Source organism: Juglans regia, chromosome 9, assembly GCF_001411555.2.
Source record: "Juglans regia cultivar Chandler chromosome 9, Walnut 2.0, whole genome shotgun sequence".
Classification (NCBI taxonomy): Eukaryota; Viridiplantae; Streptophyta; class Magnoliopsida; order Fagales; family Juglandaceae; genus Juglans; species Juglans regia.
In genome coordinates this window covers 11,469,620-11,485,750 of record NC_049909.1, presented here as the reverse complement: position 1 = coordinate 11,485,750, position 16,131 = coordinate 11,469,620, and the positions used below count along the sequence as shown (strand labels likewise).

Sequence of the window (16,131 nt, the reverse complement as noted above, 5' to 3'; positions counted from 1 at the left end):
TTCACGATTATTTCAATTGATGTATTATATTTTAAGTTGTTTCATATATTAATCACTTAAAAAATAGAAATTTATTTTAAACATAAATAGTAAATTAGTGTGACTTAAAAATTAAAAATCCAATTTTTCTTATAAAAAACAAAACAGTATATACTTTGAATGAATAAGTTATTGGCTTCTTGAGTAGATTAGAGAGATATTTTATAAATAAAATAACGAATGTAATATATTAAATTATAAAATTATTTTTATTATAAAATATACGTTAACCGTCTAGAAGGCGCAGGTTGAAAGGTCGGAGTGGAGGCCAAGTATTCCAGTATTTGAGTGAAGCCCGCGCTGCCACGTAAAGGAAAGCAGCCATGAACAAGAACAAGAGCAGTCCCTACGGAAACGAAAAAAGAAAACCAATACCTGACACTTTCAGCACCTTCGTGATTCAGAAAATCACAACACAGAAACAATGGCATTGAGAGGAGCTGTTGCTACGGCATGCAACGTTGGGGGAAGACAGAGGAACAAATCTCTCCTATCGATTCCTCATAATCTCAGATTCAAATTCAATCGACTTCCCTCGCATCCTCTCCATAGATTCACAGCCTTTCCTATGCACCAACCCGGTGAGTCTATTTTTATTCTCGTAGTTGTTTCCGTTGAAATATTAACGTGTGAGCATGAAATCACATAATAATCGAATAATATTTGGATGGTTTATATAATCCATTTATGTTCAAACTCATAATCTTTTGTTAAGCTGAAATTTGTACAAAAACACTTGCCCCGTTTGATGATTGTTTTAGATAAAAGTTAAAAGTTAAATAAAATATTATTTTTTAATATTATTATTATTTTATAATTTAAAAAATATAAATTGAGATTTAAAAATGTTAAATTATTTATTATATTTTGTATGAAAATTTAAAAAAACTGATGAAATGAGATGTGATGGTTTCGTAATCCAAATGGGGCATCATTCCCATTGCAATCCAAGTCTTGGATTCCTTTCTATATTCATAGTTTGGAAAAACCCACTTTGGGCGCAAACTTATACAAGTTTATATCTTTTTATTCAATAATCTGGTTAGTCACACAAAGAACTGAAGAAACTTAATTTGGTGGGTTATTGAGATACTTAAATTTGTGCAGCGCTTAGATGCCCAATTCGTGCTGTAAGTGAGGCAACTGCCAATCCAGTAACACCCAAGAAGGAAGGTGGAGAAGAATCACCTCCGAATTGGAAGATCAAAATGCTGTACGATGGGGACTGCCCGCTTTGTATGCGTGAGGTCTACCTTCAAGGACCTGTTATTGTTCTTGCATTTCATTTTAGCTTGTATGTAACATGCTGATTAATTGGTTATTAAATTCTTTATCGTGAAAGTTGGTGATTTTAATATTTTGATGATGTGTTTGACTTCATTATATTGTCAGGTTAACATGCTCAGAGAGAGGAATGAGCGCTATGCTACGATCAAATTTGTTGATATAAGCTCGGATGATTACTCCCCAGAGGAAAATCAAGGCTTAGACTACAAAACTGTATGATAACTTGTTCCATTTTTCCCCTAGTTTTTATGGATCAAAGTGTTTCTCCTGGAAAAATCCAACTTGAGAGACCTTGTAGCTCCATAGTTTGGCAATTTAACTCTGTAGTTTGCTGATAGAGCAAGAAACTTTGTAGCATCTATAAATCCACCTTGGGAAGCATCTCTTTTTCAGGTTTATAATATGGTAGTGATGAATTTTTGTTTGTTGTTTAGGTTATGGGAAGGATTCACGCAATCCTATCTGATGGAACTGTAGTCACTGATGTTGATGTACGCCTATTTCTTACCTTTTTCCCCCCCTAATATGGTAGCATATTTACTGTGCCAATGCTCCAAATATATGTTTTCCTTTCTTTCTAAACTTCTATCAAGTACTACTGCAATATCTTGTACTTTTATTTTAGGGTGTATGTTATGTGTAATCGTGCATGTGTGCGTGCTGTCTTTGTGAATATGAACAGTCTGCATTTCAATGGTCCAAACTGCGGCTAAATCTAAACTTAGAATATTAAAGGGAATTATGAGGAAATTGTTGAAAAGAAAACACAACCAACAGGTGCTGGAGCTTTAAACAACTACAGGAATCAATTAGTAAAGTCTGGAATCATAAAACTTTGACAATCATGTCCGATTTGAATATCTGAACTCTGCCTAACTGCAGATAAAGGATATGGAACTAGTAAATACCACTGTTCATTGTCAGGATTTCCACCATTTTATGCTTAGCAAGTGTACTGAGGACCCTAAAGGCCAGTGGGCAATGCCACCATCAGGCATCAGCTAATCACCCTGTTGAACTAATCAACATGTGATCACGTTGGTTCTCACTGAGCCAAATGACTTGTCTGTGTCCTTTGCAATGATAAAAACAGTTTGGAAAAATTACATTTTGCACCCCCAAACTACCACTATTTTTTCAATTTGCACCATAAACTGTCAAGACTAACAATTGGCACCCTAATACCACAACATGACAATTTACATGATGGTTCAAGTTTTTGACCGTTATGATTATGTCATGTCTTGTTTTTCATCGATCTTAAGGCTCAAACCATAACTGAGGGTGAAAATTGCCAGTTTAGTATGCTAATTGCCAGTTTGCATAATTTAGGGTGTAAATTAAAAACGGTCGAAGTTAGAGGGTGTAAAAATATAGTTTCCCCAAACAGTTTTCTCAATGGGAGATGTAACTATTGTGGGAATCATTTGGAAATTTTTAGGTGTGGAATAATTTTGGACACGCTTAATAAGATAGGACATTGCCTTTCTGGTGTTACTGTTTTCTTTATATAAATGCATTTCTACCTAGAAAAAAAAAAGTCACTCAAATTCAACTTCCGCAGGCATTTAGAAGGTTATATGAACAAGTGGGTCTTGGATGGGTTTATGCCATTACCAAATATGAACCTGTAAGTTTCTCTGTTCTTCCAGACTTACCTATAGTTCAATTTGAATTACCATCTGTAGAAACGGAGGTTTTGGTTAAATCTCCTTGTCCTTTTATTGTACTGGAACTTAAAATAACCTTGAGCATTTAACAGATTGCAACAGTAGCTGATGCCATATATGGTGTTTGGGCTAAATATCGTCTTCAAATCACAGGTAAATTCATATTGCCTGAACACTTTTGTATGATTATTGCCTGGAAGTTCTTATGTCTTCTTTGCTTGATGGCCAGAGATGCACCAGCCTTATGAATCCACACATTCAAGTCCATGATGTTTTTCATTGTCAATATAAGCAATTATTGTTTTTATAAGCTTTAAATCATCCATGAATTTTAAAAATCCTCGATTGCAGTTGTCTGATTAAAAATTCTCTTTGCTCCTTTTAACGAATATTACCTTCTCTGAAACCTAACTTAGTCGATTATTGATACGATTGTTGCTCAATTGAACTATAAATTATAAATATATGATCCAAAATTTATATCCTCGTTTTTTCCAGGGCGGCCATCTTTAGAAGAGGTTTTGGAGGCTCGAAAGAAGAACAAGGTTGACATACTATGCATCTGCACGGGTTATAATGCCTGCATCTATCAAGATAATGAACTGAAGCATGCATACATTTGAGAATAGAATATATCAATAATTAACTTAATGTAACCAGGTTCTCTAGAGAATAAAACTATCTGCTGATTAAACAAAAGAAGAAGAAACTTATTAACTGACCTTCTCTCTTGATTCCCCATTCTTCTCTCTCTCTCTCACTCATAAGAGGCTTGCATGATGTATGTTGACTCTCTGCTTGGTGCATTTATCAGATTATCAGGTCCTTCTCCTAATCAACTGTATATTTTACATGAAACCAAATGAAAAGAGCTAAAGTTTAAGTAATGGTAAACACGGGATGCATGAACATTAATTACTGGAAAGCAGAATTGGCAATGCTAGCTGAAGCAGTTTCGCTTTCACGTATTCTCCTCAATAAAATGTTCCATAACTTGTATATTTGATGTATCTAGTGCTGACAGATCGATGTTTGGGTTTCTGTTTTCATCACAGGGTGAAGTATGTAATGACAAGAATACTTGTAAGATGTGAGCTTGATGGGCAATTGCCAGAAGCAGAGTTTTCAAGGTCCCCCCTCTTTTTACTTCAAAATAACATCTCTTCAAAATGAGCTGTGATTTTACAGTCTACTCCTATCATTTAGTACAGTCATCCAAGTGTAAATTCCAATTTCAAATGCAATCCCCTATGCTCTTACAATGTATAAGTTATGATATTCTACTTTTGTAAGATAGAATAAAGGAGAATATTAAGAACTCGCATTAGTCTCGAATTACCACTTTAGAGCTTTTGGTCATCATCCAAGCCAAGTTCCAAAGCAGTTAATATTTGTTTGTGTATTGAGGTTTATGTGCATGGCTTTTAACAAAAGTGCTCTTCTATAACTAGCGACACTACGGTCATCCCATTGAAATAGATGACAAAGATACTGATACAAAGCGAGGTGTCTTAAAGAGCTGGAAGTCCTCTCTGTGAAATCAAACCCTTAACGGAGGCAAAAGAGTTGCCTGATTGAAATCTTTTGGCATTGAATCCATCAACACTCGTAAGTCTGTTTCAAAATGCTTTATCTAAGGCGACATTGTGCCAAAAGTCGCCTCTACATCTACTGAGAACCCAATGGTAGAATTGTTTTAATTTTTAACCAGACCAAACTAGAGCTGAAAATAAAATGCTTCAGATGGGTCAAATGATATGCCAGAAAACATGCCAAACCAAATCAGATGAAAGATTGCAGTTTATACCCATGTAATGGTCTTTTATTCAATGTAATCCATCACTTCAAGCCGTGACGAATACTTGCTACCTGTCTTACTGAACGTCGAAAGACCAAAACACATCCTGAATAAGTATGAGTTGGTCCCTACTTGTCTAGCATTCTAAAGTATCTTTCCTGCAATTGGATCACACATATTATCATCCATACAAGCTCATTATGTTCATCAGGCGCCAACCAGCAATCAAGCTTTCTTCCCCACTCCTCTCTCTTTCATCAACTTACCTACAAATTCATTGATGTTCTTATCCGAGCTTCCACCTGAACTAACAGCTCTTATTGCAAGCTTTCTCCATTTACTTGCATTCTCCTTTATCTCTTCACTTTTTGTTCCTACCATAACTTCCATTATACACATCTCTAGCTCATCCCGCGACACGATCCCCTCTTTGTTTTTCTTGGCCTTTACTCCCACCCGCCACAACTCCTCCACAAACATGGCATTAGTAGGCTGGTCACTCCACTGTGGAAATGCTACCATTGGCACCCCTATGCTCAAGGCCTCCAATGTTGAGTTCCACCCACAATGTGTCACAAAGCAACCAACAGCCGGGTGTGCTAGAACCTCTAGTTGGTTGCACCACGGCACAATCAATCCTCTTCCTTGTACTGAATTAAGAAAGCTGCTTGGAAACTTGTCCCCAGAATTTCTTGCAACCAGTAGGAAATGCACATTGCTTGCTATTAAACCCCATGCAATTTCTTCAGCCTGTTGAGATGTGATGTCTGCCATGCTTCCAAATGATACGTATACCACTGACTTTGGTGGTTGTGTCTCAAGCCATCTCAGGCACTGGTCACTGCTAAGCTCCCAAAGACTGGCTCCATAAGTTCTATCTCCATTGATCTGCTGGTCTAGGTAGGCTGATGGCACCGTTGGACCAGTCATCACCAAGGGCCAGAGTCCCTTCATAGCCTTCACTAGCTTTTCACCAGTCGATGAATAAAATAAGATGTATAAATATGCAGTACTTACGAATTAACATAGAGAAACGAAATACACAAAGCACTCAATATCTGATTATGCCCTCTATAATTATGTATTGAAAACTTCTACCATTGTTTTTTTTTTTTAAAAAAAAAAATTTGCACTCTAAACTATAAAAACTGATAATTTTTAACATTCAAATATTTGATTAATGGTGTAACTTGGCAAAATTGTTGACCGTTTCTCACGGAGATGTTTGTGAGAAACGAGTCTATCACTTAAGAGTCCTTTAAGTGATCCATCATTCTTCCATCACGTTCATAACTGATCCCATGAAAATAGGATCACGTAGGACACGTAAATACCAAAATTTGATGGAGGCTTCGGCTATAAATACAGTGTTTGGTCCCCAGACTCACTCACTCAATTTCCTTCGGTATTACACCATCTAAATAGAGTGGAGAAGAGTTTGGAAGTGCCAAACACAGAGAGAAACGTAGCAAAAACAGTAAATAACATCAATGGTTGGAAGTATTTTTTCTTGGCATTAAAACCTTTCAATTCTTGTTTCTAAAGTGTTATTCTGCATTAGAGAATTGTTTTTTGTCTAACAGTTGGTATCAGAGCCTTATAAACCTCTGCCTTGGTGTTTAAAATCAAAACTTTGTTCCTCTCTGTTTTTTTGGCCGAAACAATGAAAAATTTTTTGAGTTTTGTTTTTTTGACGTTTTTTATTTGAAAGAAGTTTAGAAATCATAAAGAAATAGATTTTCTAAACTTTCTGTGATTAAAAACGTGTTTTTGGACGTGAAAATGGCTGAAAAATTGCAAATCTGCGTGTTGTTTGGAGGTAGAAGATGACCCAAACGAAATGTCATTTTCAGCCTTATTGAAAACGACATGTCATTTAAGCAGAGAATTATTTCATTCGGTTATGCTAAACGACATGTCGTTTTCAATTTGATGAAAACGACATGTCGTTTACGTAAGGAATTTGTATCCCGTATAATGATAAACGACACGTCGTTTTCAATTTGATGAAAACGACATGTCATTTTGTTTTGAAGCCATTTATCCAGTATAATGATAAACGACACGTCGTTTTCAATCAAATTGAAAACGACATGTTGTTTTGTTCGGAAGCCATTTAACAAGAACGAAGATAAACGACATATAGTTTTCAGTTTTGTGAAAAATGACATGTCGTTTAGTTGGCAGCCTTCATTCTGTATAACGAACTAAACGACACGTCGTTTTTAGGTTTAATAAAAACTACATGTCGTTTACCTGGCTGGTTTTTTCTTTAAACAATAAGCAAAACGATATGTCGTTTATATGGGACAGTTTTAAAAAAAAAATCAACTTTTTAGATGGCTTGAAAAGTGGGTTTTTGGGCCTATGCCATTTGTGCTTATAATTTTTTATTTAATTTAATTATATGTAATTTGGATAATTGTAGTGTAAATTTGTTTATTATGCTAGTATTTAGTTTGCATGAATGAATTAATTTTGCTTTATACATGCAATTTTTTATGAATATATAGTTTAAAGCATGAAATTAAATGTTATGCATAATATTATAGTTTTGATTGTGCAACATTTATGCTTATATTATGAATATTTTGTGCATAATTATAACATGTGAGTATTAGTTAAATTTATGTAATTCATAATATTAAACTAGTCTTATGCAATTTAAATGTCTAGTGATCCATATAATTTTATATTAATTAGAGAATAGCCACAGCATCTTTAATTAAGTAAAATTATTATGATTGATTAGGATCACATAAATAATATTTGACATTAATTGTAATTAATTATACTTAAAATAATAAATTTTATCCCACAAGAACTTTTATTATATTTATATTATTAATTAGGATAAAATATCAAGTTATTCATAAATTACCCACATGAATTATGAATTAAGTAAATAATTTGATAAAATTCTATCATATAGATTAATTGGATCTACTTGAATTAAAAATTTAGCCCACAGGCAATTTTATGTCATTAGATTCAATTTTTAAGCATGATTTACATTGGTAAAACATGAATATTTATTTAGGCCTCAATTTTAACGTAAGCATGTAATCTATATGCAGTTATACAACCTACAAATTTATCTGATATTCGTTATGATATCCCTGAACTTAAGGGAGATAATTATAAAGTCTGGAATGAGAGAGTTCTTCATCATTTAGGGTGGATGGACATAGATTATGCTATTAAGAAAGACGAACCACCAGCACTCACTGATACCAGCAATGCAGCAGCCATCGCACTTTATGAGCGATGGAAGCGATCTAATCGCCTCAGCATGATGTTCATTAAGACTAGAATTTCAGGTGGTATTCATGGTGTTGTCGATCAACATGAAAAGGTCCGAGACTTGCTAAAGGTCATTGATGAACAATTTGTCACTTCAGACAAGGCACTAGCAAGCACCCTAATTATGAAGTTCTCATCCCTAAGGCTCACCAGTGTGAAAGGTGTGCGTGAGCACATCATGCAAATGAGGGACAATGTGGCTCAATTGAAAAAACTCGAAGTTAAAATGTCGGAGTCCTTCCTGGTGCACTGCATCCTGAACACCCTCCCGCATTAATATGGACCCTTCAAAATCTCATACAACACATAAGGATAAATGGTCAATTAATAAACTCATGACCATGTGTGTTCAAGAGGAAATGAGACTGATGATGGAACAGGGTGAAAGTGCAATGCTGACAACACATGGAAATGGCAAATCTCAAGCCAAACTGAAAGGAAAAGGCAAAATACCTCTCCAATGTGGTATTAAGAAAGATTCCAAGTGTTTCTTCAGTAAAAAGAAGGGACACATGAAGAATGAATGCGCCAAATTCCAGAAATGGCTTGCAGACAAAGGTAATCCAACTTCACTTGTTTGTTATGAATCTAATATGGTTAATGTCAATATTAATATATGGTGGATTGATTCTGGATCAACAATCCACATTTCAAATTCTTTGCAGGGTTTGCAAAACCTAAGGAAACCAGTGGGAAGTGAGCGAAGCATCTTATTAGAAAACAAGATGGGCTCGCATGTGGAATTTGTTTGAATTTGTTGTTTAATTTTATCTAGTGGTTTTATTTTAAAGTTGGAAAAGACCTTTTATATTCCAAGTCTTTCTAGAAACTTGATTTCAGTTTCAAAACTAGTACCTTTTGAATATTCTTTTAATTTTTCAAATTCATCATTCAGTTTATTTTATAAATCTGATTGTGTTGGGAATGGTACTTTGTCTGATGGTCTTTACTGCATTAATTTATAAAATAATACCACTTATGATTCAATGCATATTCACACTGGCACTAAAAGATGTGTTATTAATGAGGATTCCTCTAAATTATGACACCGGAGATTAGGTCATATCTCCATAAATAGAATTAAAAGATTAGTAAATGAAAGGGTACTTAATACTCTGAATTTTACTGATTTTGAGACTTGTGTGGACTGCATAAAGGGAAAGCAGACCAACAAGTCAAAGAAATGTGCCAATAGGATTTCGGACATATTAGAGATCATACATACTGATATGTGTAATCCAGACATGGACTCACATGGTCAGAAATACATCATCTCTTTTATAGATGATTACTCACGATATATGTATCTCTACATGCTTTATAACAAGAACGAAACATTAGATGTCTTTAAAATCTTTGAGGCTGAAGTAGAGAAATAATGCGGTTAGCAAATTAAGATCGTGAGATCAGATAGAGGTGGATAATATTATGGTAGATACACAGAGAATGAACAAGCATCTGGGTCATTTGCAAAGTTTCTTCAAGAGCATGAGATTGTTGCCCAATACATCATGCCAGGTTCACCGGACCAGAATGGTGTAACAGAAAGAAGACACCGAACATTATTGGACATGGTGCGGAGTATGCTTAGCAGCTCCAATCTTCCTAAATCATTGTGGGCTGAAATACTTAAAACGACAATGTATATATTAAACCGAGTTCCAACCAAGGCTGTTTCTAAAACGCCATTTGAATTATGGAAAGGTTGGAAACCGAGTTTGCGACTTATGCGCGTTTGGGGATGTCCGTCTGAGGTGAGAATTTATAATCCACAAGAGAAGAAACTAGACCCAAGGACCATTAGTGGGTATTTCATTGGATATGCTGAAAGGTCTAAAAGTTATAGATTTTATTGTCCATCTCACAATACTAGGATTGTGGAATCAAGAAATGCAAAATTTCTTGAAAATGACTTGATCAGTGGGAACGATCAAACCAGGAACATAGTTTCTGAGAATGATCATTCAAAATCTCAAGCTTCCACCTCAAGTGATAAATTGGTTATTGTTTACAACACCCCTCAAGTACAAACTGGTGTTGAACAACCAATCATTGATGTTCCACAAACTGCTGACGACACTCTAGTAGATCAGGTAGTTCAAGAGTTGCCAACAACTTTTGAACAGCAAGTTGAACCACATACTTCTCAGGAAGATGATAGTGCAACATTAAGAAGATCTGTTAGAGCAAGGAGATCAGCAATTCCTAGTGATTATGTTGTGTATCTGCAAGAATCTGACAATAACATTGGAGCCAAAAATGATCCTGAGTTCTTTTCACAAGCCATGAGTTGCAAAGAATCATAATTATGGTACAATGTCATGAAGGAAGAGATGAATTATATGAAGAGTAACAAAGTCTGGGATCTTGTTGAGTTGCCTAATGGTGTAAAAACCATTGGATGTAAATGAGTCTTTAAAACTAAAAGAGACTCATTGGGCAATATTGAGAGATACAAGGCAAGACTCGTTGCTAAGGGATTCACTCAGAAAGAAGGAATCGATTACACGGAGACTTTCTCTCCCATATCTAAGAAAGATTCATTGCGTATTATTTTGATATTAGTAGCCCATTTTGACTTAGAATTGCAACAAATGTATGTGAAAATAGCATTTCTCAATGGAGATCTAGAGGATGAGGTTTACATGAAACAGCCTGAAGGATTCCCCTCTAGTGATGGTGAGCAATTGGTTTGCAAGCTCAAGAAATCCATATACGGTTTAAAACAAGCATCCCACCAATGGTATTTGAAATTCCATAATGTAATTTTTTCATTCGGTTTTGTAGAAAACGTTATGGATCAATGTATATACCAGAAGGTTAGTGGGAGTAAAATTTGTTTTCTTGTTTTATATGTGGATGACATTTTGCTAGCAACCAATGATAAGGGTTTGTTGCATGAGATGAAACAATTTCTCTCTAAAAATTTTGATATGAAAGATATTGGTGATGCATCTTATGTCATTGGTATTAAGATCCATAGAGACAGATTTTGAGGTATCTTGGGTCTGTCTAAGGAAACCTATATTAATAAATTTTTAGAGAGATATCGGATGAATGATTGTTCACCAAGTGTAGCTCATATTGTGAAGGGTGATAGGTTCAATTTGAATCAATGCCCAAAGAACTACCTTGAAAGGGAACAAATGAAGAACATTCCATATGCTTCTACTGTCGGAAGCCTAATGTATACTCAGGTCTGTACAAGACCTGACATTGCATTTGCGGTGGGAATGTTGGGACGATATTAGAGTGATCCAGGTTTAGACCACTGGAGAGCTGCAAAGAAAGTAATGAGATATCTTTAAGGAACCAAAGAATACATACTTATGTATAGACGAACGGACAAGCTGGAAGTAATTGGCTACTCAGATTCTAACTTTGCTGGCTGTATTGATTCACGCAAATCAACATCAGGATACATATTTTTTATGGCCGGTGGAGCTGTATCATGGAAGAGTGCCAAGCAGACTTTGATTGCCACTTCCACTATGGGTGCCGAGTTCGTCTCTTGTTTTGAGGCTACTTCACATGGTGTATGGTTTAAGAGTTTTATTTCTAGGCTTAGAATTATGGATTCAATCTCTAGGCCATTGAGAATGTATTGCGACAATTCAGCTGCTGTTTTTATGGCTAAGAACAACAAAAGTGGGAGTCGGAGTAAACACATCGACATTAAATATTTAGCCATAAGGGAACGTGTTAAAGAAAATAAAGTGGTCATTGAACACGTAAGCACTGAACTAATGATCGCTGATCCTTTGACTAAGGGCATGCCACCGTTGAAATTCAAGGATCATGTAGTGAACTTGGGATTTGGTTTCATTATGTAATTTTTCATTGTATGAACAATGTTATTTTAATGAAATTCTTAAATATTTTGATATTTTTTCTCATATTGATGTGCATCTTAATTTAAATTTTGAGAAAAATTCATCTGTGTTGGACCAAGAAGAAACATAGGGTTTATTCATCAAGAAATTGTTCCCACATAAATTATAATGTTTAAAGAATAAATACATAGTAATACATGGAAGGTAATACTCGTCATTAGAGGACCTATCACCATGATTCATGTATTTATTACTTAAATGAAGATTATCGATGGGTTTATGATGAAATCTTACATTAGAAGTGTGGACCAAGTGAGAGAATGTTGATCGTTTCTAACGGAGACGTTCGTGAGAAATGAGTCTAGCATTTAAGAGTCCTTTTAGTGGTCCATCACTCTTCCATCACGTTCATAACTGATCCCATGAAAATAGGATTACGTGAGACACGTAAATACCGAAGTTTGATGGAGGCTTCGGCTATAAATACAGTGTTTGGTCCCCAGACTCATTCACTCAATTCCATTCGATATTACATCATCTAAACAGAGTGGAGAAGAGTTTGAAAGTGTCAAAATTTGATATTTTAAGGTCTAAATATCTAGTTTTGATAGCAAGCATTTATATTACAAAAACTGTCATATTTTCGAGGAAGTGTAGTATTTATTCATTATCCAAGATTATGAGAAGCTGTAAAATTTGTGAACTTCCTTTGGCTTCTCTACTCCTATCAAAACAACAATAATAATAAAAATATATATGATTTTCATTCTTCATCTTCGTCTTCTTCTTTTCCCTCTCAACTTCTGTTTCTCAATTTCTCTTTTTATCTCTTGGTTCAAACTTATTTCTGTTAGACCATTTAAGAATTAATTCTTCGATGATTTCCTTAATATGCTTCTTCCTTTCATTCTCCCACCTAAATAGCATCTATTCTCAATAATAATAAACTACAACAGTAATTGGTGCTCTTAAAGTTAAACATAAAAGCTCTGAGGGTTAAATAGAGCAAAGTTACCTCACTTTCCAGCTCTTCGAAACTGTTACAGAACACCCAATCATTCTCTTCCAAAAGGCCAAATTTCTCCAGGATCAGTGTCAAGTAAGCAGAGGCAACTGCGGGCTGCCCAAGAAAACCTGGCAAGTTAGAAATGCCAAGGGGAGGAAGGCCAGGCAACAATAGCTGCTCAGTTTCTTGCTTCACAGGCAAAGTCAGGTGACCATGATGGATATGCCAATACATGGAGCAAACGGAAGCCGAGTTTGTTAAGAACACAGCACCATAGATACCAAATTGCCTAGCCACATGAAGAGCCCATGGTAGCAAAGAGTCATACACAATACAGTTTACCGGTGAGGCTGAATCATTGAACTTTGATATCAGCTCTGCTAGAGTTTTCGATCCTACTGATTTGAAAGAATCTAAGTAGGCTTCTAGACTTGGAGCTTGCTTAAATCCAGCTTCATCAAAGCCATCTGAGATGGGCTCCACGCCTACTGTGGCTGAATGAATAGACTTGACGGTATAATGAGTAGTGGCCAGAGTTACCTTGAGTCCTTTGCTGGCCAAACGTTTTGCAAACTGGAGGAGAGGATTTATGTGGCCTTGGGCAGGATATGTGAGCACAATGACATGGCCTCTCTGGTTGTTCATTTTCTTGTTTACAGAGATGGACCTTGCTCGGTGAATAGAATATATTCTTACAGGCGTTCTAGCTGAGTGACCTGAGCAGATTTAGCATGAAAAATTATGTTAGAACATTGAAGAAGTAGCTCACTGTTTTTGACATTAGGGTCAAAAGTTGTGAATGCTTATTAGGTAGAAATGGTGGGCTGCTTTGAAGATTTGATTTTGGAAAGAAAAATTATTCTCAGCCATTATTCAACAATCTCACACCCTATGAAAAATACTACCATATCCTATGAAAAAGTTATAGATGTGAGGTGTGAGAGTAAATAGCGACTGATGCATAATAAATTCCTTCCGTGATGATTGTATGTTGGCCTCATTCCATCACGAAATTTCAATTATTGCAGTTTCATGTCAGAAAATTCAAAAAGCATTATTTCTTCAGTGAAAATTTGGCTTTCCACTTTGATTTGGCTTGTAAGAACATTCAACTGCTAACCACTCTGCATGCTGACTAAACGAAGCAAGATTATGCAATAAGCTCAACAATTCAACACATGTCAATTACAATATAGCATACATATATATTTAATAGCAGAATATAAAGCGAAATAAAATAAAGCTTTCTTCAGCCACAAAAAATGGATTAGAATAACCCATAAAAACCCCCACCTCGGTTTGATTTGAGATCGCTTATATAATCCAAAAAGAAAATCATGCTTCACAGCATAATGACATTTCCAGTCGGTAAGAAAATTAAAAGCAAAAAGCCCATTTGACTTTATTGCATCATATAATCAAGAGAAAAAAACAGTAACAATGATACAGTTATGATAAAGACCATATATATCGTAGCCTTTAAAACTCACCCTGGGACTTGGCAGCAACAATAACGTTGTTGTCGTCGTCGTCGTCGTCGTCGTCGATCAGAGGGTGGTGGGAATTTCCTTGATGGGTGAGGGTGGAATCACGAATTTGGAGCCAAACGATAGTCTGAGCTTGATGGCGGAGTCCGAGTTAGTGAAGCTTTCGCAGATAGAGAGAGAGAGAGTGGAAAGCGGATAAGGAGGAAGAACAGAAGAAGGAAGTCTGACTCGGTGCATGAAGCAGCTAGCGCGATATTGAATGCCTGGACTTTATAATAGTGCCAAGCGGTAGGACCGATCAAGCTACCACAATATTAATAAAAATTCTATTCATAGTACAAATCACATATAATTTTTTAATTTTTAATTTTTTCTCTTACCGAATATATAATATATAGATAATAAATAAAAAAATTCAATTAATTTAAAAATAATAAAATAAAACAAATATATAAAAATAATATATAAAAATAATGAATAACAAAATTTTAATATTAAATAACAAAAATCAAATGATTTTAGAACGGAGATGACGTGGCTAAATCTAAGTAAATAAATTTAAATGAAGAATAAAAAAATAATTATAAAAATTATAAAGACAATGATGTGACTTAATTTTTAAGAAAATTTATCAGTAAAATTTTAAAATGTACAAAGCTCCTCTTCTATTTGAAAAACAAAAAATCGATAAATATGATAATCGTATGAGAAAATCTACTTTTTATTAGTGGTTCCTATTTTTTTTTAAAGAAAGTATTTTTATATAATATATAAATTGTTTTTACTTAATAATATTATATTGTGTATTGAGTGGTTTCATTAATAAGAGCAAAGTTCCATAATTTTGGGTTTTTTTTCACATGATTTCTCTTAAAGTCCCGTGAAGATCAAAACAACCTCCCATTTCACACCACGTGTATGATCAAAACTATTAAGAAAAATAAAAAATCTACACAATTCTTATTATTCATACAACTTCTACACACTATATTTTTTTTACTCTTTATTATTTTTTTCTTTTATCAAATATGTAATATATGAATAATGAATAGAAAAATTGAATTAATTTAAAAAGAATAAATTTAAAAAATATATTAAAAAATTTAAAAATTTTAAAAAAATATGGTGTGTGGAAGTTAGAAAGTCGTGTAGTATTACTCTAAGGAAAATGCTTCTCCCGTAGAAGGTGGTGTCGCCACCGATTGATTTTTTTTTTTTTTTACTTAAGTAAGTATTTTTTAATAAATTTATAATTTTTATTTCAAAAAAAATATTTAATGAGTTTAAAAAAATATATTTGAAAGAAAAAAGAGACAAATCTTTTTGCCTATTCGGCGGTTGTTAGCCTGTTATGGTGGCCTCCCTATGTGGGATTAGCACCACCAAACCCTAACTTTCCTCCTCTCTCTCTCTCTCTCTCTCTCTCTCTCTCACTCTTCCATTCTTCATCTTCAGCGCCGACACTCTGTCCCATTTCTCACAAACCCCTCTCTCTCTCTTCTAAAATCAGTCCTTGCTTGTCTCCCTCTCTGCTAAAGTGCGAGCAAAACAGAAATTTTTCTGGAAATATATATGGTGAGGGTGTAATTACAAGAATCTCGGTTTTGGTGAGCTAACTGGAAAGCGTCTCTCTGAGAAGTGGGATTAGAAAAATTTCTCAGATCCACCTCCTTCCTGGTGACCTCAGCATTTTTCAGATGGTGAAATA

At 34.8% G+C, this 16,131-nt stretch overlaps 2 protein-coding genes across 3 annotated transcripts; one reads left to right on the top strand and one right to left on the bottom strand.

Annotated features, from left to right (window-relative positions):
* The first annotated feature begins 338 nt into the window (after positions 1-338).
* On the top strand, positions 339-4,408 carry LOC109018763 (uncharacterized protein At5g50100, chloroplastic). The gene is made up of 8 exons (XM_019000944.2): positions 339-620; positions 1,147-1,286; positions 1,432-1,539; positions 1,761-1,817; positions 2,891-2,956; positions 3,089-3,149; positions 3,495-3,541; positions 4,052-4,408. The coding sequence occupies exons 1-8, from the start codon at positions 464-466 to the stop codon at positions 4,088-4,090; spliced, it is 675 nt and encodes a 224-aa protein (XP_018856489.1). The 5' UTR covers positions 339-463; the 3' UTR covers positions 4,091-4,408.
* On the bottom strand, positions 3,548-14,728 carry LOC109018760 (UDP-glycosyltransferase 74F2-like). Of its 2 annotated transcripts, XR_004802408.1 has the most exons (4): positions 14,427-14,713; positions 12,946-13,652; positions 4,804-5,760; positions 3,548-3,835 (listed from the first exon to the last, which is right to left on the bottom strand). XR_004802408.1 is itself a non-coding variant. In XM_035694076.1 (3 exons), the coding sequence occupies exons 2-3, from the start codon at positions 13,579-13,581 to the stop codon at positions 5,020-5,022; spliced, it is 1,377 nt and encodes a 458-aa protein (XP_035549969.1). In that variant the 5' UTR covers positions 13,582-13,652; positions 14,427-14,728; the 3' UTR covers positions 4,715-5,019. The 2 variants fall into 2 exon arrangements, 1 of the variants encoding a protein (XP_035549969.1); XM_035694076.1 differs by lacking the exon at positions 3,548-3,835 and having other exon boundaries at positions 4,715-5,760; positions 14,427-14,728.
* Between the last annotated feature and the right edge of the window lie 1,403 nt (positions 14,729-16,131).